Here is a 23,525-nt window from a genome sequence, read left to right as displayed (position 1 = left end):
CTATGTTTAAAGATCTTTTAGAGTGCAGCTCTCTGTGTTTTGACCAGGCCACATGTCTCCTGTCACCTAAAAGTACAGAAATTTTAAAACCTTCTAGTAAACAGGGTCCCAGCTTCTCCTGGGAAAAGTCATCACTGCCATAATCCTCACAGCCCGGACCCTTCACACATCACGCATCAGACTGCGGAGACAGGGCATGAAGGTGGTAAGGAGGAACTAAGGGGGGCGAGGCTGGGCAATGTGACTTCGATTGCTCTGTTGAGGGTGGGGCTCGATGGCGAACCTTTGGCTGCTCTGGTGGGGGGTTTATGGGGGACAAAAAGGGATTGGGCTGGGGGTAGATCTGAGCCCAGCATTGACCCGCTCCATCATCTCCTCAGTGAATTTCAGGTGTGGGGAGGAGGGAGAAAGGGAGGGGGAGGAGGGTGATGGCCTGTCAGGGGTTTGGGGGACTGGGGAAGGTCGTGGTCCCTTGTCCTGGTCGTTGGTGTTGTTGAGAGAGTTGGAGGCAAATAGGGACCCCTCTTCTTGCCTCAGATGTCTCTCCTTTCTGAGGCTCTTCCCGGGTGGGGGCAGATGGAGCTCCTCCTCAAGGTTTCTGCTGGGCTTTGTCTGTTCTTGGAGTACTGTTTGTTCCTCTTTATGAGATAACTCCTCGTTTATCTCAGCCTTGGCTCCAAGCACAGATGGATGACGTATGGAATAAAACAAGTTGGAGGTGAACAGTTTCACCCCTGACTTGTTAAAATTAAATCCATTTGCTTTAAACAGATGCCTGCGTTCCCAAAAAATATTAAAGTTGTTGATAAAATGCACTGAGTGGTCAGCACATGCTGATATAAGCCATTTATTCAGTGTAAACAACCTGCTGAATCTCTCGTCTCCTCCTCTGACCGGCGGTACAGGTCCACTGATGAATACAGCTGCATTCAGAGAGTTTACAGTGTTTAATAATCCAGTAAAGTCCCGTTTCAGAACCTCCGACTCTTCTTCTATTCTCTCCTTCAGGTTGTTGACCATATCGTTAGGAAAGCAGAGGACTTTAGTGTTCTTACCGCACATCCTTTGTACATCCTTTACGGCAGAGTCACCCACAATCAGAGTTTCAGGCCTAGCCTTTAGCTTTCCCTGTGGCCTTTCACTTTTCAACAGATTTTCAGACCTTATTTCGCTGCTTTTAGATGGATGGTTGTCTGATATAGATCCAGGGTCCTTTGATAGTGACACCATTATATAATTAATTTAATGTGGCAATAATTAATTAAAATTGGAATTAATTAATTAAATAAATAGTTATGACACATGTAATTAATTATTGACACATTTAATTAATTAATTATTGACACATGTAATTAATTATTCATGTATTTCACATTTAATTAATTATTGACACATTTAATTAATTATTGACACATGTAATTAATTATTGACACATTTAATTAATTATTGACACATTTAATTAATTATTGACACATGTAATTAATTATTGACACATTTAATTAATTATTGACACATTTAATTAATTAATTATTGACACATTTAATTAATTATTCATGTATTTCACATTTAATTAATTATTGACACATGTAATTAATTATTGACACATTTAATTAATTATTGACACATTTAATTAATTATTGACACATTTAATTAATTATTGACACATGTAATTAATTATTTAATGATATATTTATTTATTTCATTTTGGCAGTCTTGGCGCCTGGCTCTCATCATGAAATAATTTTATCTGTCAGCCTCACCCATCAAACTCAGGGGGCGGGGTTAACGCTGATCGAGTCAAAACCATTGCTTTGGCCTGGTGGCCATTGTTTCTAGCACACAACAACCGGCATGTGGAAGCTAACAGAACTGAGCTTTGAAAAACCCTGTTTGTGTGTTACCAAATACCGTTTTAATATTTTTTAGCAGAGAATGTAGCGGTTTAATCTTCATGTGTCTGGTCGGTTTGTCAAGATACAGCCTCTTTGCAAAAGTGCTTCGATGATTTCGGAGATGTCTGCCCAGTCTCACGGCAAAGCGTGGGATAGACCCGCTCGCCTCGCAAGCAATCCCACCGACAAAGCGCAGGCCCCGGTACACAGCTGTAGTAACCCCCGCTGACTTCTTTTACTGAGGTTATATTTATCGATGTTTTATTTCCTGATGTTCTTGTGTGTCCTACGTGTTTCAGTCTGAATTATAACTAACATTAAAAACATGTTTAAGGAGGAGAGAGAGCAAATAAATCTGTTTAACATCTGATCTTTGGGTTTTTGTTCAGTAATCAGCGTGACCTGTGTATAAACACATAAAAGAGATAACGTTGGTGTTTCCGTCATGTAGTAACTGCTGGCTTTAACTGTACAAAGGTTGTTCCACACTATGAAACACATACAGACTTCATGATGTTCGGCTAATATTTTTATTGTGAATATTAATCATGCTGACCTCGCTCTGTACACCACGCAGCGAGGTCAGCATATCCACGATATCCTCAGCTCCATGAGTTAACACAAAGTTTCCCAGCTGACTAACTGCCAACTATTCCAGAGACGTGAAAATCTACAGCATAAAAAACACAAACACATAGCAGTCTAACAACACTGTAGCAGAGATGAACCGTCAGTTTGTCGCAGATCAAAGTGGAATGAAAGTTGTAAATAAAACAGCGAAGTAAACGTGACCCGACAGACAGAACCTGAGTGAATGAAGTCCAGCGTTTAACCACTGAGAGCTAAAACTCAGCTGAGGTTTGAAAGCTGTGTGCTGGTGATTGGACATCAGCCGCTGATGAAGCTGTTCGCCTATAAAGTGCTCTGTAAGGAAACGAGCTCCAGCAGCTCTGCGCTCGGGGAAAACACTATATTTACTTATCTTGTGCAGAAAAATGCGCTGACATTGCTTTATATCGAGCACCGGCTGCCCAGTTAAACTGTGACTATCACCAGGTAACGTAGGCGTGTTTCTTGAATTAGCAGCAGGTGTTAAACAGCTGACAGATGAGGAGGAGGATGCATGCAGGTAAACTGAGGGTCTGTTGAGCTGATCGCTGGTTTCGTGAGAAAAATGTCAGCTCGTTCTTTATGTTACAGAAGCACAGAGACACAAGACCAGGCGGAAAGAGACGATCGCTCGGTGAAAATGAGAATCTGCGAATGCAACATGTGGAACACGGAGAGTGGAATATGTAAACAAACCGGTTAACGTAACCCCCTCGGTGCACTCTGCATGCTAACTGTTAGCAGAGCTAGTGAAATCTCTGAAAACATCTGAGCACTTTTGCAAACATGTTCTATGTTGACAACCTGACCAGACATACGTCGCGACATTCGCGGCTAAAACACTGTTAAAAGTGTAGCTGGTGACAGAAAAACGGGGTATTTTAAAACTACACCACCACCATTGCTGCCTGTGATTTGATCTGCATTCTGGGATACCTGGCTGCCCCAAGTCTACACAAGCAATCGATTATCTAGGATCGACCTGTTTTGACTTACTTTGCACGGCAACCAATCAAATGTTAGAGAAGCTGCATGGGCAGCGTTAACCCCGCCCCCTGAGTTTGATGGGTGAGGCTGACAGATAAAATTATTTCATGATGAGAGCCAGGCGTCAGGACTGCCAAAATGAAATAAATAAATATATCATTAAATAATTAATTTAATGTGTCAATAATTAATTAATTAAATGTGTCAATAATTAATTAAATGTGTCAATAATTAATTAATTAAATGTGTCAATAATTAATTAATTAAATGTGTCAATAATTAATTAATTAAATGTGTCAATAATTAATTAATTAAATGTGTCAATAATTAATTAATTAAATGTGTCAATAATTAATTAAATGTGTCAATAATTAATTAATTACATGTGCCATAACTATTTATTTAATTAATTAATTCCAATTTTAATTAATTATTGCCACATTTAATTATTTAATGGTGTATTTAATTAATTCATTATGGCAGTCCTGGCATTCGATACCCGACGGGCAGGGCTGAGATGGATTTTGGTGGCCCAACTCGAGAAATCGCTAGCCCCGGGACGTCGGGCAGGCGGTTTTGCGAGCCCTGGACATCACAAACATTTTCTGTAAATTCTGTGAATCTCAGGCAAATCGACTTGTGTGAAGTGTTTCCAGCTGGGTGTTGTGTAGCTGGAGTCGAGTGTTTTGGCTGATGCATGAAACGATACATTTTTACACATGAGGAACGTTTTCTTTGTATTTATCACACGGCGTGGTGCGGGGAAAAGCCTTTCTAAGGTTTGAATCTGAGGTTTGTTCTTTGCTCCTCATCCGTAAATTCTCTCCACACTCTGCCTCTGTGATCACTCTGTGATTCTTGTGTAGGTGGTAGCCGAGGTTTGTTGTCTTTGAGTCTGTGGTTTGTTCCATAATTTGCATCGTACAGTTTTCTGGTCCATGTCAGACTTCTCCTAACCAAACCACGTCCGTGCTACAGAGCTAGCCCCTCGTTTAGGAGTAAGGTCCTTGATTTATTTGGACTGGTCCTTCTGTTTGTCATTTGTCAGTTTATTTTGAAAAGTCTCAACAGGATCTTGAGTAGGGATGGGTATCGTTTAGGTTTTATCTGATACCGGTGCCAAACCGGTGCTTTTGAAACGGTGCCGGTGCTCAAACGGTGCTCAAACCGGTGCTTAACGAATGGAGAACACAAAATTGGTCCAAAAACCTCTCATGTTCAGCTGTTTTTTGTAAAAAGATAACAATGTTAGCCTTTTCTGCAGCTATGGGGCATATATGGTATCACTCTTGGCTGGAAGCAGTGCTTAATCAATGGAAAACACACAAACTTTGTCCAAAACCTCTCATGTTCAGCTGTTTTCCACTTTTTCTTTGGTCATTTTAGCCTTTTTGTCCAGGGTGAAGGGAGCATCTGCCATCAAACAAGAGGACAGCCGCATGTAGCTATGATGATGTTTGCTAGTTCACCTTACATGCATTAATGTAATAACGTGGTTAGCCTACTCAACGTAAATTACACACGAACAACATGAAGCTACTCACGCAGAGAAGAACGGCTGCTGCTGCATCATCATCCTCATCATTTCTGCTACACTGGCAGGGCTAGGGGCCAGGACTCTCCTCTTCAGGTTTTTGGGGGATGTTGCATAACAGGCAACCCACCCGCAGTAGACGTGCTCGGTGTGAGGTCTCGCAGCAAGCTATCAAATACGGCGCATTTCTGGGCTTTTAAAAAAAACGCTATGCGTCGCCAGGTGTTTCATCAGATTCGAGGTGTTACCTCCTTTGACAGTATCACAGTATCAGCTTAAAGCACTTGTTGCTGCTGAGTTTGCATCTTTTGCTGTGAAGTACAGCCAGACTTTTGACCGCTTCGCCTTGGACATTTTAATCTGTAGCTCTGCTCTAAAAGAACGTACGTACCTGGCCCCGCCTACTATCCTCGGAAACGTAAAATGATTGGCTAGAAGTGTATCACAGCTCAGGAAAAAAAAGCACCGAAATAAAGCACCGAAATGTGCGCTGCTTTTCGGTCTGGTTACTACCGTTTATGTCAGAACCGGTACCCATCCCTAATCTTGAGCTTTATTGTGAAAGGTTTATGTAGAAAATAAACAAACGGATGGATTTACCATTGTTGTTGCTAATGACTACGCCTGCCTGCCTGTAGTGTGGTTATTTCAAATATGAGAGGAAGCGAGAACTTGTGACCATCAAAACGATGAAAAAATAAACAGTTTATTTTGTGACACCACGAAACAAACAATAGCGCATAATATGAAACGATAGACGTCCACATATCGTCATAGATGGTTGTATCGAACAGCCCTAGCAGAGAACGCGTCGATGCTCAGAGAATAACCTGAAGCTGAACATCACCCAAAGAAGTCATAATGGACTGCAGGAGGCACAGACAGCTCCACTGCCCTCTCATGACACCATCACCCTGGTGTAAAAGGCCCGTCAGCAGCTGCACGTCCTTTGTGTCCTGAGGAAGAATAACCTGGACCAGAAGCTGCTGCTGGCCTTCTACCCTCCTCATTGGAGAGCGTGCTCTCCTCCTGCCTGCTGTTTGTACTCAGGGGCCACGACTGAGAACAGGAAGGCTGCAGAGAGGGTCATTAACACCCCCAAATCATCACTGGCTTCCCTCTGCCACCCCTGGAGGCCATCATCAGTTCCTCCTGTCTCAGGAAAACCAGGTCACATCATTACAGCTTTAAGTGTTTAAGGTGCTAACTAAAAATAAAGACAAGATGATAGTTTATTAAATTTTAATGACATTTGCAGATTGTTTGGGTGAAGTTTAATAAACTCCTTGCTATCTAAAATATAACAGGACACCGGAGTATATTCTCGAGCATCTCACACTTCTGATAATCAGCTGTCTGTCTGACGTTTATTCAGCTGTGTAAAAACTATAATTTTAATCTCAGCCAAACCGATTTACTCAGGAACAAATAAAATACTGAAAAAAGCCAAACAATAACATTTTAAGTTATCTAAGTGACTCATATATCATGTTTAACCTGAGTAGGAAAGACGGCGGTGGGTTTGAAAACGATTTGCCGGGAGTCCGGTGTTCTCACGGCTCTAGTTAGCCTAGCCCCCGGCTAGCTATCGAGCTAGTGGGTAACAGACGTCTCCGAAAACGTCGGAGCGCTTTTGAAAATATGCGGTGTCCTGATAAACTGAGCAGATATTTGAGGTTTACACAGCTACATTCTCGCCTGAAAATATGTTAAACGTTTATTTTGTGACCCAGAAAGAATAATAAGAGTAACATTAAAACTAACTAGCTGCCGCCATTGTTGGAAGCTGCGCTGGGCCGTGCTATGAATTCTGGGACAGGTTGGGCCACAAAGGTTTTACACCCGTCCCATCCTTCAAATCTGGGGAAAAGAAGGACGCGTTTGTCGGCCGCACTTGGAGGAGTCTTCAAATTTGTACAGCCTTTGTCAAATTGCTGTGACGTAATCGGTCTACAAATGCGTCCGCCGAAGGATGCAGGCCCTCGTTCTTCCTGAAGCCCATTTGTGAGGTCAGACACTGTTTGACGAGAACTTTATATTTAAGTACTGTTGTCCAGGCAACCACCAACCAAACTCAGACTCTATCAGCCTATCAGATGGCCCGATGGAGACGTGTGATTGGTCACTCCAGAGAACACGTCTCCATGCTCTAGAGTCCATCAGAGGCTTTCATTGTGCTTGATGATGTAAAGCTTGGTGCAGCTCGGTTGCCATGGAAACACATTTCATGACGCTATCTGAACACCATGTGAAGTTTGGTCGTCTGTAGTGATTTCCAGAAAGTCGGCGACCTCTGTGTCCCTCAGCATCCACTGACCCCACTCTGTGATCGTAACTCTTCATCGCTGTTCCACTAACAGTGACAGTGGAACATGTAGCAGTGGGGAAAGTCACACCTGGACTCGTTGCACTGGTAGCATCCTGTCACAGTCATACGCTGTAGTTCACTGAGCTCCTGAGTCATCCTTCCACAGATGTTTGTAGCAGCAGCCTGCATGCCCAGGTTTTATACACCTGTGGTTGTGACTGGCACACCTGAAGTCTGTGGTTCAGTGGAGACTGAATACTTTTGACAGTATAGTGTTTCTGAGCTGAGTCTCAGGAGAAAGTGACACAAAGCAAACAAGTCGTTCTTACGAGGGACGTCAGAGAAAAATAAGAAACGGTTTTAGAAGCAGCAACTAACTCAAACTGACGTGAACGATCAGCAGTTACACAAATGTTTAGAGTTGCTGCACAAAGACGTCACAGCAGGTGATGCTTCACATACTTTTATCTTATAGGTGGAGAAGACTGCAGTGATCACCTGAAACAGTTTTGTCTGATTGGTTTGATTTCCTTTTAATCCACTTCATGCATATGACTCATTACAAGAATGATAAAAGTAACAAAAAGAAGCTTTGACAGAAAAGTTTCCTAAAATAACATTTAGAAGTGTCTGTGAAGGTTCTCAGTCATCCAGGTCATCGTAGTCAAAGGAGCTTGCAAAGAAAAGCGTCTGGACTTCTTTAAGTTGCTTGAAGACGTTTCACCTCTCATCCGAGAAGCTTCTTCAGTTCTAAGGTCAAATGGTGGAGAGTCCCAGATATTAACCTAGTGGGAGTTTCCCCCCACAGAGGGACAAAAGGACCCCTGATGATCCTCTAATCGCCTGAGCCAAGGTGTGAAACTGGGTGTGGGTCCCAATCAGCCAGAGTTTCGGGTGAGCTCATTGTGAAACCTGGCCACACCTTATCATGTGAATTCCTGAGGTCAGATGGCTCAGGATGTGAGTGGGCGTTAAGGCGTCTGGGAAGGATCTCAAAACTGGATTATTGATGGCAGAGAGTTGGTGTCGTTGGCTCTTTCAAAGGAAGAGTACCCAGCCACTGGTACAGATATGTGGACGACACCTGGGTCAAAATCAAGACACAAGAAGTGGAATCCTTCACTGCGCACATTAACGCTGTGGATAAAAACATCAAGTTCACCAGGGAAGACAAAAAGGACGACTGTTTGCCTTTCCTGGACTGCGCCGTGCACATTGAAGAGAACGGCAACCTCAACATCGAAGTTTACCGGAAGCCCACACACACGGACCAGTACCTCCTCTTTGACTCCCATCACCCTCTGGAACACAACCTTGGAGTAATCAGGACCCTACACCACCGGGCAGAACGTGTTCCCTCTAAGCCTGAAGGGAAAAAGAAGGAACACACACATGTAAAGGAAGCACTCAAAACGTGCGGCTATCCTAAATGGGCGTTCTTAAAGTCAGCAAAGAGGCACAGAAAAGAAGACCAGACACCAGCGAGGGAGGATAAGAAGGACAGACGCAACAACATTGTCATCCCCTATGTAGCTGGTGTATCAGAGAAACTCAGGAGAGTTTTCTCCAAGCATGACATCCCAGTGCATTTCAGACCCAGCAACACGCTCAGACAGAAACTGGTTCACCCGAAAGATAAAACGCCAAAACACAGACTTAACAATGTGGTGTATGCTGTACAGTGCAGCGAGGAATGCTCAGACCTCTACATTGGAGAGACCAAACAGCCACTTCACAAGCGCATGGCACAACACAGAAGAGCCACCTCCACAGGACAAGACTCAGCAGTCCATCTGCATCTAAAGGTCAAAGGTCACTCTTTGAGGATGCCAATGTTCACATTTTGGACAGAGAGGACAGATGTTTGGAAAGAGGAGTGAAAGAAGCATCTATGTCCACTGTGAGCGGCCATCTTTGAACAGAGGCGGGGTTTACGACACCAACTCTCTGCCATCTATAATCCAGTTTTGAGATCCTTCCCAGACGCCTTAACGCCCACTCACATCCTGGGCCACCTGATCTCAGGAAATCACATGATAAGGTGGGGCCAGGTTTCACAATGAGCTCACCCGAAACTCTGGCTGATTGGGACCCACACCCAGTTTCACACCTTGGCTCAGGTGATTAGAGGATCATCAGGGGTCCTTTTGTCCCTCTGTGGGGGGAAACTCCCACTAGGTTTATATCTGGGACTCTCCACCATTTGACCCTAGAACTGAAGAAGCTTCTCGGATGAGAGGTGAAACGTCTTCAAGTAACTTAAAGAAGTCCAGACGCTTTTCTTTGCAAGCTCCTTTGACAACATTTAGAAGTGTAGTTCTAATATAAGTGTTGTAGTTTGATCAGCAGAGACCGGAGCTGTGAGCATGATTGTGGTGAAGCTTCACTCCTGAGACTGGACTTAGGAGATGCTGTGAAAGATTTAGAGAAAAGTCTGATTAGTTAAACTCAGAGGAAAACTTGTCCTGGTCAGCATGAGCTTGTGCATCGTCCCCTTTACTGGGACTGGTGTCAGAGTCATGTTTAATGAGTTTTACATTATGGGATTAAATTAATGTGTGAATATTTCTCCAGCTTTACAAAGTCTGGCACAGACCTTTTTGTCCATTGGAGAATGAAGAGAATAATCAGAGCAGGTCTGCATGAATAAAGATAAACATACACACAGTTATATAACGCTCTATGAAAGTCATTTATTCCTTTGGTTTGTGTTGTTAGGAGGGGGGTCGTGGGAGGGTCCATGTTTATATAGGCAGTGAGAGGAAGTCTGAAAATACAGATGTGACAAAGATAATGAAAATAGAAGAATCACACACGTGAATAATAAATAAATCTATAAAAAGGGTCTGACTGGTCCCCAGGAGAACCCAGAGATGGTACAGAAGCTGATTTGTTAGTGTTCCCTTTGATTGTGTCCTTTCCTTAATCTTTCCTACCTCTCCTCCTTCCTTGTGTGGTTTGATATTATGTTACGGGCCCCAGCAATGTTGCCACAATAACAAAGATGAAATCAAATGCTGGTCAAGTTCAGGAGCGATGAAGACACCGTGCACTCGGTTTGTCTTCCATCTCAGCAGTGGGCAAAAGTCCCCAAAGCAACTGGGGAGCACCTGACCTGACAGCAATAGTTCCACCTGTGATGTTGCTCCATGTTTCTGTCCTTCTGTGCAGTCCCTGTCACAAAGTAATAGATTACAGAAATTAGTCATGTTTCCAAAATAATTTGGAGTCGTCATAGTCACTGAAAATAACAAATATACTAATGAATTAAATGATTAACATAAAAGTGGACACATGGTTGTCCCACTGCATGACCCTCTGAGTCAGCAGTGGGTTGATGGTAATAACTTCTCCTCTCCCTGTGCCGGCTCCTAAAGGCTACATAACTAATGCTCAGCTGGGACAAGAACTACATGTTGTGTTCAATCAGAACAAAGCAGCAAAGACAAAGATGTTTGATCCTGCAGCTGGGGCAGCTGTCAGAAACCACATCTGTAATGTGGCTGACAGCTGGGACACTGTTTACATTCATACATGTTTTAGCTGCTTAGAGTTTATGCTGGAGGGGAACCTGCTCACCTTGGATATGTTTCTGGTTCTGCAGACAGTGCATCTGCTCATACTGGGACCAGTCTGCTTCATCAGGAGACTGGTCCTGTCCCCAGTGTGGAGAAAGATCCAGAGCTGGACTGCAGACAGCCAGTCAGAGCAGCTGTGTACAAAGTAAGACTGAACATCTGTCTGCTGATGGACTCATTTCTGAAAACTGGACTTCTTGTGTTGTGTTGTTCAGACATTGAAGAGTTTTCTTTCTGTTCTTTCAGCAGATGTTGGTCTGCAGGAGGTTTTAGATGAACATAAGATCAGTCTGAGGAGGAGATGTGAACGTGTGACTGAAGGAAGTGATGAAACAGGAAGTAGAACCCTCCTCAACACCATCTACACTGAGCTCTACATCACAGAGGGACAGAGTGAAGAGGTTCATACCCAGCATGAGGTGAGGCAGCTGGAGACAGCTTCCAAGATGGACGCCCTCCATGACGCTCCAATCAGGTGCCAGGACATCTTTAAAGCCTTACCTGACCAACAGAGACCCATCAGAGTGGTTCTGACCAACGGCGTGGCTGGTGTTGGAAAAACCTTCTCAGTGCAGAAGTTCACTCTGGACTGGGCAGAGGGCTTGGAGAACCAACATGTCAGTGTGGTGGTTCTGCTTTCATTCAGGGAGCTGAACCTGATCAGAGATGAGCAGTACAGTCTTCTGGAGCTGCTCCATGTTTTCCATCCAACACTACAGAAGGTCTCAGCAGAGAAGCTGGCTGTCTCTCAGCTTCTGTTCATCTTTGACGGCCTGGATGAAAGCAGACTTTCATTGGATTTCACCAACAGGAAGCTGCTGTCTGATGTCACACAGAAGTCATCAGTCAGCCAGCTGCTGACAAACCTCATCCAGGGGAATCTGCTTCCCTCGGCTCTCGTCTGGATAACTTCCCGACCCGCAGCAGCCAATCAGATCCCTCCTACATGTGTTGACAGGCTAACAGAAGTACGAGGCTTCACTGACGCCCAGAAGGAGGAGTACTTCAGGAGGAGATTCAGTGATGAAGAGCTGTCCAGCAGAATCATCTCCCACATGAAGACATCCAGGAGCCTCCACATCATGTGTAGCATCCCAGTCTTCTGCTGGATCACTGCTACAGTTCTGGAGCACATGTTGACTACAGAGCAGAGAGGAGAGCTGCCCAAGACCCTGACTGACATGTACTCACACTTCCTGCTGGTTCAGACAAAGAGGAAGAAGAACAAGTACCATGAGGGACATGAGACGAGTCCACAGGAGCTGACGGAGGCTGACAGGGAAGTTCTTCTGAAGCTGGGGAGGCTGGCGTTTGAACATCTGGAGAAAGGAAACATCATGTTCTACCAAGAAGACCTGGAGCAGTGTGGTCTGGATGTGACAGAGGCCTCGGTGTACTCAGGAGTTTGTACAGAGATCTTCACAAGAGAGTGTGTGATCTTCCAGAAACCAGTCTACTGCTTTGTTCATCTGAGCATCCAGGAGTTTCTGGCTGCTGTCTACAAGTTCCACTGTCTCACCAACAGGAAGACTGAGGTGGTGAAGGACTTTTTGAGCACAGACTGGAATGAGCTGAGTAACTTAGAGCTCGGTGGTGTTTTTGATTTTGATGGGTTTGGTCGTAGAAATGGAAGAAATTTCAAATCTCTGGATGTTTTCCTGAACAGAGCCATGGAGAAATCCCTCCAGAGTAAAAATGGCCACCTGGACCTGTTTGTCCGCTTCCTTCATGGCCTCTGTCTGGAGTCCAACCAGAGACTCTTAGCAGGTCTGCTGGGTCAGACAGAGATCAGTCCAGAAACCATCCAGAGTGTCATCAACAATCTGAAGGAGATGAACAGTGAAGATGATGTTGATGATGATGATGATGAAATCTCTCCTGACAGAAGCATCAACATCTTCCACTGTCTGATGGAGATGAACGACCTCTCAGTACATCAGGAGATCCAAGAGTTCCTGAAGTCAGAGAACAGATCAGAGAAACTCTCTGAGATCCACTGCTCAGCTCTGGCCTTCATGCTGCAGATGTCAGAGGAGGTTCTGGATGAGTTGGACCTGCAGAAGTACAACACATCATGGAGGGGACGACTGAGACTGATTCCAGCTGTGAGGAACTGCAGAAAGGCTCGGTGAGTCCAGATGTGATCATTAACATCATTGATCAGTGTTGATCAGTAGTTTAGTTCTTCAGATACACACAGCACTAAACGACTCTCAGTAGTTTCTCAGATAAAATAATATTTTGTGTTGATCAGAAATGTGTGTGTGCACTCAGCATGATGCTGCTTTGGTAGTCGTACGCTGTGTGTTGTAGACTCACATCTACATGTAGTACCTGTGTGGTGTCATTAGGGGGCAGTATTTTAATCTGCTGCTGTTGGTCATTCAGACGCTGCTGTTAGACAGAAATAAGAATCTGTGGAGAGCTTCTTTGTAGTGAACTCTGATGTTACAGACAGAACTACAGACACAGAGTTTAGTGGCACAAACATGGGGAGTGAGGATGAAGGTGCTGAGGAAGACTCTGGTTCAGTGTGATGTCCTGATGAGTGACAGAGCTGTGGTTCAGAGTGGGGCTCAGAGGTGAACCAGCTGTGCTCTGCCCACAGTGGGACAAACTGAGTGAGAAGACTCTGCAGACATCAGAACATGTGTCAGATGTGTGAGCTAACGCTGATGTGACAGCAGCTCATGGATTCACTCTCATTCCTGCTGCTGCTCCTAATGTCTGACTTCATGTCCTCATTAATCACAGAGCTCATTGTTCAGTGTTTAGTTGTTGCTGCTGAAATGTCGTCCCTGTTTCCACTGATATTGATCCTGTTCAATGACACGTTTCACATCAGTGAATATGTTCTTTAGGACGTCCACTGACATGTTTAAGTGTCCTGCTGGAAATCAAACCATCCATGAAATCCATGAAAAATCCTTTTAGTGTTTCTAACTTCAGCCTCTGTCCTCTCTCTCTCTCCATCCTCCTCACTGCTTCTTTCACTGATAATCACACAAACATCGTATTCAGCTACAAAATAACACAATAACATCATCTGATCATCATTATTATAAGAGCAGGATCCATGTTTGATATCAGAGTAACACACTGCTTGGTTATGTGCAGTCATCATCAGTGACTGGGTCAAACAGAAGCTCTCTGATTGGTTGCTGACCTTGGTCACCTGTTTGTGTTGCTCTCTCTTTGCTGTCTCCATCCTCTCTCTCCTCTCTCTCCCTCTCTGTCTTTGTACGTCACTCAGGTCCAATGGAAACAGTGACCTTCACAGACCAATCAAAGACGAACTGATCCATGTCAGGTTATAACAACATATAAGTGAAATCAGCTCTGATATCAGCAGCTGTGAGTTCATCATTATTGTCCAGTGATGAGATTTCTGCTCCGTTTGGTAACAGTCAGCAGGTTTTTCCTGCGTGTGGACGTGAACAGTCGTACCTGACAGCAGGTAGCAAACAGAGATCATCTTTCCAGCTGGAACTCTTCACTGAGCTCAACTCATTCAAATGTTCAAAACAGGAAACAGTCCAAATGTGTGTCTTCACTCTGACTCTGGATCAGATCTCAGTGACAGACTGTGGACATTATGGAAGCCTAAATGTGACACCATCTTCCTCCTTCATCTGCAGATTAAAGCCAAACAAAGATTCTCATTAAAAGTCTGCAGGTCTGAGAGAGACTCAATCACTGTGTCATGTCAAACACAGTAAGAGGAGCTGAAGCACAGATGTGAAGAGCAGATGTTCATCAGATTATGACCTCACTCTGTTTTGTCTTCATATACATTCAGTCTGTGTTTATAATGCAGATTTTCTGCTTTTATAATAACACATTTTATATTTTCTATCATCACAGACTGACTCAGTGTGGACTCTCAGAGTCTCACTGTGAAGTTGTGGCCTCAGCTCTGAAGTCCAACCCCTCCCATCTGACAGAGCTGGACATGAGCGAGAACAACCTGCAGGATTCATGGATGAAGCTTCTGTGTGCTGGACTGGAGAGTCCAAACTGTCGACTGGAGACTCTGAGGTGAGTTCACTGACTGCAGCTGTTGTTGTTTTTCTATATTTCAGGTCTTTGATGTTTGAAACTTTCTTTAGTTCCTAAATGTTCAGGATGTGTCTGGAGACAAATGTGAAGAAGTTTGAGTGCTTTCAGAAAAGTTGTGTCTTTCCAAACGACTGAACAACAGTTTTTCCTTTTGGCTCCAAATACAAGTAACAGACTTGAGCAGGGTTCATTTAAAGGCTGACAGAGGTGGAGTGGTGACGGGGAGATGTTTGACAGGACAGTGTTTCAGCCTCCACAGGTTCATGTCGTGCTCCATCAGTCAGTGAAGATGAAGTCAGCACTGATGAGGCTGTAGACCAGGGGTCCTCAATCCCAGTCCATGAGGGCCGGTGTCCCTGCAGGTTTTAGATCTCACCCTGGGTCAACACACCTGAATCACATGATTAGGTCATTAGCAGGCCTCTGAAGAACTTCAAGACATGTTGAGAAGGTAATTTATCCATTTAAATCAGCTGTGATGGATCAAGGACACATGCAGGGACATCAGCCCTCGTGGACTGGGATTGGGGACCCCTGCTATAGAGTGTGTGAGGGATGTGAATGAGGATGATGAAGATCTGATGATAGCAGATAAAAACAGGCTGCAGAGACTTTGAGCTTGTGTGGAAACAGAGAGAAAAGAAAGACATGAATGTCAAAGCTAATGAAGGTGAAGTTAGGAGCTGTGATGATGTTCATGTATCAGAAGCTGATCTGGCTGCTACAGAGACGACCCACACAGCTGCTGTGGTGAGGTGTGTTAAAGCAGAGGAACACAGAGCAGCCCAACACAGGCCCAAACATGACAGCAAAGCAGGACTCAGAGACTGTGAGAGGATTTCAAACAGAAGCTGGAGAAGAGAAAGGACTCTGTTGGACTACAGAAAGCAGGCAGCTGGGACCAGTCGCAGTGTTTCCATGGAGCCCAGTCAGAGAAAGGACTCTGAACATCAGCTTATCCTGCTGATCCAAGTCCAACACTGAGTTTGTCAAAACATGTTTGTCAATCATTTTTTTTGGTTTCTGAGGAAAAAGATTCAATAACTTGCTGCTAATACACAACATTTCATCATATTTCCTCATAAGCCTCTTTTGTCTGACCATTTGATCCCATTTGAATTTGCAATAAAGGATCCACAGAGTTTGGTGACAATGATGACAGTAGATGTTTGTGTGCTGGAAGCAAATGAGTGTGTGATGTTCTTTCAGTGTTGCACTTTGTAGACGCTCCCTGAGCACTGGTCTCACAGCCAGCTGCACATAGAGACCAGTGTTGTTAGTCCAGGTCAGAAGATGACTTGTTGGAATGAAAATGAGCTTGTAGTTTGTCTGCTTTAATAATGTGACTGGGAGATGTTAGACTTCAAATAAGTTTCTTTTTTCTTCACGCTTCACCTTTAAAGGAAAACACGACTTTTTCAAGTCTTTGTCCTGTTTTTATGAGAAATGTACGACTTTAATGTGAAACATTCAGTTTTTTCTCTTGTTGTGTTTGTTTGAAGCTGCTTCCTGTTGGCTTCAGCTGTTTGGAGTTTCCATTTTCTAAACTTCTACATTCTGAACCTCCTTCAGCTCTGAACAGATGATGAAACACTGAATGATTTCAAGCTCTTTGTCTAATAAACTTACATCTTTCATTCTTTATACAGATTGGAGGACTGTGGTTTGTCAGAGATCAGCTGTGATTATCTAGCAGCAGCACTGAAGTCCAACCCCTCCCATCTGAGAGAGCTGGACCTGAGTAAGAACAACTACCTGCAGGATTCAGGAGTGAAGCATCTGTGTGGTTTTCTGGAGAGTCCAGGATGTAAACTTGAAACTCTGAGGTCAGTCAGCATGTTTTAGTTGTGCTGAGATGAATAACAACAACAACAACAATCATCTTTATTTATGAGCACATTTAAATACACATTACAGCGGTATACCAAAGTGCTTAACATAAGAGACAGAGAAGTGGCACGAGTATTATAATGTAATATACAGGTCAATGCCACTAATACACAGGGGTAATATAAAATATAATAAAAGCACAAGGCATTAAAAATATGTATAAAGGAAAAATAGGGTCAGTGTAAAAGTCAGGTGCGAGCATTAACAAGCAGGAAAGGCGAGATTAAACAAATAGGTTTTTAACCGTGATTTAAAAGATTGGATGGAATCGGACGCCCGGATCACAATCGGAAGGTTATTCCACAACTCTGGTGAAGCCAGGGCAAAGGTCACCTCTAGACTTCAGCCGAGATCCAGGCTGCACCAAGAGTAACTGAGCAGACGATCCTAATTCTCTGGCAGGAACATACGATTTAAGGAGTTCCTTAAGGTAGCTCGGTGCTGTGTTGTTGGTAATTTTAAACGTAAGCAGCAGTATTTTAAATTGGATGCGGTATTTATTGGGTAGCCAATGCAGGTCAGCTAGAACAGGGGTGATACAGGCAAACTTCCCATTTCTGGTCAGAATGCATGCCGCAGCATTTTGGTCCTTTTGCAGTCTATGAAGGAGGGCAGAATGAAGACCAAAATAAAGTGAGTTGCAGTAATCCAACCTTGAGGTCACAAAGGTGTGGATGAGCTTTTCCAGGTCCTTATGCAGAACATACTGCCTAGAATTAGAGATGAGACGGAGTTGGTAGAAACTAGATCTAACTACAGCAGACACTTGTTTATCGAGTTTAACGAGCTGTCAAGCAACACGCCCAGATTGCTAACAGTGTCAGAAAGGGAGCTGGTAAGGGAACCAAAGGCATCACGAAGTTGGCCACGAGGAACGTTGCTGCCAAACACCACGATTTCAGTTTTCTTGTCATTTAGGATAAGAGAGTTTGCTAGGAGCCATTCTTTGACCTCGCGCATTCACTCTTGGAAACAGTGTAAGGACAAAGCAAGATCATCATTTAGTTCAAAGTAGATCTGTATATCGTCAGCATAGCAGTGGAAAGCGGTGCGGTATTTCTCAAAGATTGCGCTTAGAGGGAGCATATACAGTGAGAAAGGAATAGGGCCCAACACAGATCCTTGAGGCACGCCACAGCAGACAGGTGCAGCGGAGGAAGAGCAAGTGCCCAGGTTGACAGAGAAGAACCTATTGGAGAGGTATGATTTAAACCAATCAAGGGCAACACCTTTAATGCCTACAGTGTGCTCAAGCCTCGCTAATAAGATGTTGTGATCCATATCGAAGGCCGAGGATGAATCCAATAAAACTAGGACCGCAGAGCGTCCATTATCAGCAATTAGAAGAAGATCGTTAAGGACTCTAAGCAACGCTGTTTCAGTGCTATGATGTGGTTTGAAGGCAGACTGGAATTTATCATTAATGTCGTTCTTATCCACGTAGGATTTCATAAGATAACTGGAGTTTATCTTTTCTCCACCTCCTCTCATCGCGGCGACACACACATCGTAAGGCACGTGTAGAGTTGTTTAACCAACATTGAGAATAAGTTCTAGGGCGCTTCATTTTAATAGGTGCAACAGTGTCAAGGATAGAGGAGCATATGGTGTTGGCAAAGTCCTCAGAGATGACCGAGAGGCAGAACAATCAAATGTAGTGGATGCAGAATTCAAAAAAGAAGCAGAAAAATTTGCCACAGTTTCAGCATTAACTGTACGCATAGGGCGAAGGAGGGCCTCAAGGTGCAGTTCAGTATTACCTAAGTCAACATCAAAGATGACCGGGGAGTGGTCAGAGAACCCAGCATTGTTTATATCCTTGATGCAAATGTCCAAGCCATATGAGAAGACCAGGTCAAGGGTATGGCCTTTAGCATCATACCCTTGCCTTGGGTTGGTTCATTAACCCACTGAATGAGGTTAAAAGATTCAGTTAATGCAAGAAAATCTTTAGATAATGGGTCGTTCTTACAGCAGACATGTATATTAAAATCACCAGTAATAAGAACACAGCCATATTGAAAAAGAACAGATCCTAAAATGTCAGCGAGTTCAGAGATGAAAGTCTTGTTGTATTTAGGCGGACGATAGACCACAACACACCGAGTAGTCAAAGAGTCAGTCGTCTCCAGTAGCTGTGCTTCAAAGCTAGGGTAGGTAGGGAGGGTAGCAGCCAAACTTTGTTTTTAAAAACCGAAGCTAAGCCACCACCTCTGCCAGTGAGCCTCGGCGAGCTACAAAAGACACAGTCTGCAGGGAGAAGCTCAGAGAAGGGGATGAACTCACCGGGACAAGTCCACGTCTCCGTCAGGAGTAAAACGTCCAGTCCCGCGGCGAGGAAAAAGTCATTTAAAAGAAAAGCCTTGTTCGCCAGCCACCTGACATTAAATAAAGCCATCCATGTGACGCTGAGGTTGTTGTGATGGATGCCACGACCGGAAGATGTTATCCAGGACCGAACAGGGAGGCAAGCCACTGGAAGGGCTGGGTAGGTTTGAAAACCAGCGGGGCAGATCCAGCGGTGGCTCAGCAGTTTAGCATCAGGGCGGCCTCTGCAGGAGGGGATAAAGCGTAGAATATCCCGGCTTGCATATGGATAATCCGTAACCTTGGCTTTGAGGTAAGCCTTAAAACAGACGCGAAAACCACTCCTTTTACCCCGTTTCCTGTAACGTTTCCTGTGCAGGTTGGAGTGAGGTAGGCAGGACATACTGGTGAGGGAGTCTGGCCATAGAGGGGTGGCATCACCCAGGGTCCAACATGGATCCGGGCGATGGGAGTAAGAGAATCGGAGATTCAAAAGCATATGTCTGTCGTAAGTTATTAGTGCACAGCCACCTAGTGAGCATAAAACCAAATGCAAAACAATAAGGAGTACTAAGCCAAGGCGCAGACGAGGATGGCGTGCCATACACACCGGCGCCATCTTTTGGCATGATGTGAAAGTTGTGCTGACATTGTGAATTCAGGTCACAGCCTGATCACAGCTGGGACACTGAGAAAATCTACTGACCCTCTCAACTGAAATCATTGTGAAATATAATTCCTTTATTAGAATTAAAGTTTAGACTCAAATAAAGTTTCTATTCTATCACAGTAATGCAGTATAAGGTTCGGTTAGCAATATTTCAATAAAAAGAGGTGGTAGAAATGTTCTTCAAGGAGCTACTTTTACTTTTCTACTTTGAGTGCATTTTAGAGCCAGTACTTTTTAGTACTTTCTAGTATCTGTACTTCTATTTAAGCAAGGAACGTCGGTACTTTTGCCACCTTTGTCTACTACTGACAGTGCTGTCATCATTGTGACTCCTCCTTCCAAAGAATTGCTTTAAATGGTTGCCTTACCTTTGTTATCACACCCTATGATTTCTGCATTTTGATTTCAACAACTGCTGTTATACTTTCAGCAGGACTCAGGCTGATATTATACTGATCCACACTGAGGATCTTCATGGTAAAGTCTGTGTTGTTAGTCCAAATCAGATTAATCCAGTCACACAGGATGAGAATAATGCGATGAGAGTGACGCAGGTAAAGATAAGGTTAACAGCTGTTCCTCCTTTAATGTGTAGAGTCGACAAAAAAAGACTGGAGAAATGCTACATGGCTAACCTGAAGCTAACCTGAGAAACAGTACTGATGATTCCTACAAAGTGTTTAGAGTGGAGTTTGGTAGTACTGTGTGTGCACAGATGGACAAGCCACCCTCAGTAGTACTGACATGTAAGAAATGTGTCGTCATGACTACAACTAACCTAAATCTAAGTGAATAATTCTGTCTGAACCCGAACAAACTGGAAATGAAAGATATGGAAAAAACTCAAATAACTTCTGTGAGCGTCTCTGCTCTAAAGTGTTTCTGCCACAAAGAGCTGAAGGCCAACTTCTCCTACTGCTTCCTTTGGCCAAACCATGACATCAGAGCTAGGTGATTGGTCAGTTTCATGATGGTCCTGAAAGAACATTAACGATGATGTTAATTAATTCTGATGTACAAACAGCAGCAGCACAGTAAGTCTGCATTTGTCCTGCAGTTTCAGTCCAACACTGAGAGTCTGTTACTGGAGCAGTTTGGCCCTCAGCACTTAAATGACCACCTCTGGATGTTCAGTGTTGAGAGTGTAGAGCGGTCGAGCTCCTGAGGAGCAGCCTTTAACAGTTTAAACTGATCCAGGATCTGTTTGTTCCTCCAGCTCCCTCTGATACAGAGCTCCCCAGGATATCTGCTTTATCAAGAAAACTCTGAAAGGTTTGTCCAACATTTCAGAGAATATCTCTGAAGCAGAAGCTTAAACATAATTGAACAAAACCAACAACAAAAATGTTATTCATGCAAGTAGAGCTTTACAGTACTCTTACCTGCTCAGTGTAAACGCATTGATATATTTTCCATGGCAGAAAGCAGTTCTGGTAACCATTTCAATATGATTATTAAAGACTTGTTTCAGAGACAGGGATGATATGAACAAAGTTTCTGTCTCTAACCTTTTGGACAGACAACACGTTTTTGTTTCCTGAGCTCCATCAGCTAATGTTATCAGTGCACCTTATTTCCTAAGAAGGAGTTGGATTGTTAGAGGAAAGTCACAAGTATCACTGTGTATCCTCTTCATTTAAGTGGCAGATTATGTTGATTCTTTATGATCGTATTACTTTTAACAACTAGCAATAAGCAGAAACAAATAGAAGTTAAACAGTAACTGACCAAAAGACCTTAAGGAACCCTCATTGTGTTTTTCATTACATCTAAAACTACTTGTTGAAACTTAGAAATGTCTCCCCTTTGGGTATAATGGAAACCAGTCTACAACCTTATCTGTTAAACTAACTGGATCATGAAGTCTTAAGATGTCAAGATCTACCGAGTTAAAGGTAGCAGTGAGATGAAGCAGGACTGTGATGAAGTCACAAATCTCTGAATTTCTTTAAAACAGAGATTAAAGGAAAACATTTGATTAGATTTTTATTGAGACTATATTTTCTTTATTCAGACTGAGTCAAAGCTTTTTGTTGTAGAAGACAAACACATTGTGATTACTCTAATATTAGATCATGTGTTCAGCTGTTTGGAGTATGTTTCGTGTCTGAGCTGCCTGCTGTTTGTATCTAAGCTTTGATTTGACTTGATGTCAGCAGCAGACTGATGTGACGATGAACAAATAGATTTAAGTTCTACTAACGTTTTCAATTCTTTTACGTGATTCTGTGTTGTTGGCGGTTTGTGTGGTGTGAAGGTGACGTGCTGCTGGCTGCGAGGCAAACTGCCCCCCGGGAATAAGAAAGTTTATCTCGACTTTGACCTTGTTTTACAACAACAGAATGATGAGTGTGTCTGATCATGTTTGAGAGAATCTCCCTGATGAGTACAGATGTGAACGAATTAGGAATTTATCTTCATGTTTTGTTCTTTATTCAGATTGTGTGGATGCAGTTTGTCAGAAACCATCTGTGGTGATCTGGTTGCGGCTCTGAAGACCAACCCCTCCCACCTGACACATCTGGACCTGGGTGAAAACAACCTGGGGGCTTTGCATATGAAGCAGCTCAATCTTTTCCTAGAGAGTCCAGACTGTAGATTGAACATCCTGAGGTCAGTATAGAGTAACAGTGGCACTTTCTCATAATTACATTTAACAATTTAAGCCTGAGGCTACAGTCCCACACACCAACATAAATCCTACACTGAGGACACACACGATCTTTCTCTTACTATTTCGGTGTGAACACAAACCTGACAATAGAAAGCAAAGCTCCTAGGCTCAGGTGTCAGGAGGTAGAGCAGCTACTAATCAGAGGGGTGGTGGTTCGATGCCCGTCTGCTCCAGTTTGCATACCTAATGTTGGGCAAGATGCATCCATCGGAGTATGAATGTGTGTGAATGTTAGATAAAAAGCACTTGTGTAGGAAAAGCATAGAAAAAAGTGCTTTGATGAGTCAGTGAATGAGGCAAGTTGTATAAATATGCTTTGAGCGCTCAGCTGGATTATAAAAAGCTCTATATAAAAACAAGTCCATTTACCAAAGATGTAAACCAGCACAAAGAGACTTTAAAACAGTCGAAAGCTGCCTAGCTGGGGTCCCTTAAACCACCTGATAAACATTCAAGTGCATGCAAAGCTGTGCCATGGGTCCTTTACGTCACAATCTGAAAAAGGTGTTGGAGATAACATTTTGTATGACTTGATCACAAGAGTTAAGATAGTTTCTTTACAACTTTCCTCAGAGTTTTCCACCCCTGACCAATCCCCTAGATGTTGTTGTTTCTGTTCAGTGGCCCTGAAACACTATCGTGTTACCGATTAATGAGAAGGTCTACATTCTGAACCTCCTTCAGCTCTGAGCAGATGATGAAACACTGAATGATTACAAGCTCACTTCGTCTAGTAAACTTACATCTTTCATTCTTTATTCAGACTGGTCAACTGCAGTCTGTCAGAGATCAGCGCTTTTGTCTCAGCACTGAGCTCCAACCCCTCCCATCTGACGGAGCTGCACCTGAGTGGAAACGACCTGCAGGATTCAGGAGTGAAGCCACTGTGGGGTTTTCTGAAGAGTCCAGAATGTCGACTTCAAATTCTGGGGTCAGTCACCACATTTTAGTTGTGCTAACAATAAACAGCAGGCTAATAAGATGCTGACCGACAGGTTTCTATTTAAGGTTGTAATT

The 23,525-nt window shown here is 43.5% G+C and overlaps 1 protein-coding gene across 8 annotated transcripts in view; it reads left to right on the top strand.

The window, feature by feature from the left end:
* Positions 1-23,525, top strand: part of LOC106676623 (NACHT, LRR and PYD domains-containing protein 12) — a 198,102-nt gene that overhangs the window by 4,138 nt on the left and 170,439 nt on the right. For 2 of the 8 annotated variants that reach the window (XM_076879394.1, XM_076879409.1), the window contains exons 4-9: positions 10,935-11,053; positions 11,155-13,036; positions 14,773-14,946; positions 16,617-16,793; positions 22,274-22,447; positions 23,272-23,439. The exons of 1 other annotated variant lie outside the window; for it this stretch is intronic. In XM_076879394.1, coding sequence (XP_076735509.1) covers positions 10,935-11,053; positions 11,155-13,036; positions 14,773-14,946; positions 16,617-16,793; positions 22,274-22,447; positions 23,272-23,439 — 2,694 coding nt within the window. The remainder of the gene's footprint in view (positions 1-10,934; positions 11,054-11,154; positions 13,037-14,772; positions 14,947-16,616; positions 16,794-22,273; positions 22,448-23,271; positions 23,440-23,525) is intronic. 5 more of the 8 variants (XM_076879404.1, XM_076879389.1, XM_076879412.1 and 2 more) reach the window with 4 other exon arrangements.

This window comes from Maylandia zebra, linkage group LG3 (assembly GCF_041146795.1).
Source record: "Maylandia zebra isolate NMK-2024a linkage group LG3, Mzebra_GT3a, whole genome shotgun sequence".
In the NCBI taxonomy this organism is placed as follows: domain Eukaryota; kingdom Metazoa; phylum Chordata; class Actinopteri; order Cichliformes; family Cichlidae; genus Maylandia; species Maylandia zebra.
Note: the sequence above shows the minus strand (reverse complement) of the source record. Positions and strands in the feature narration are given on the sequence as shown.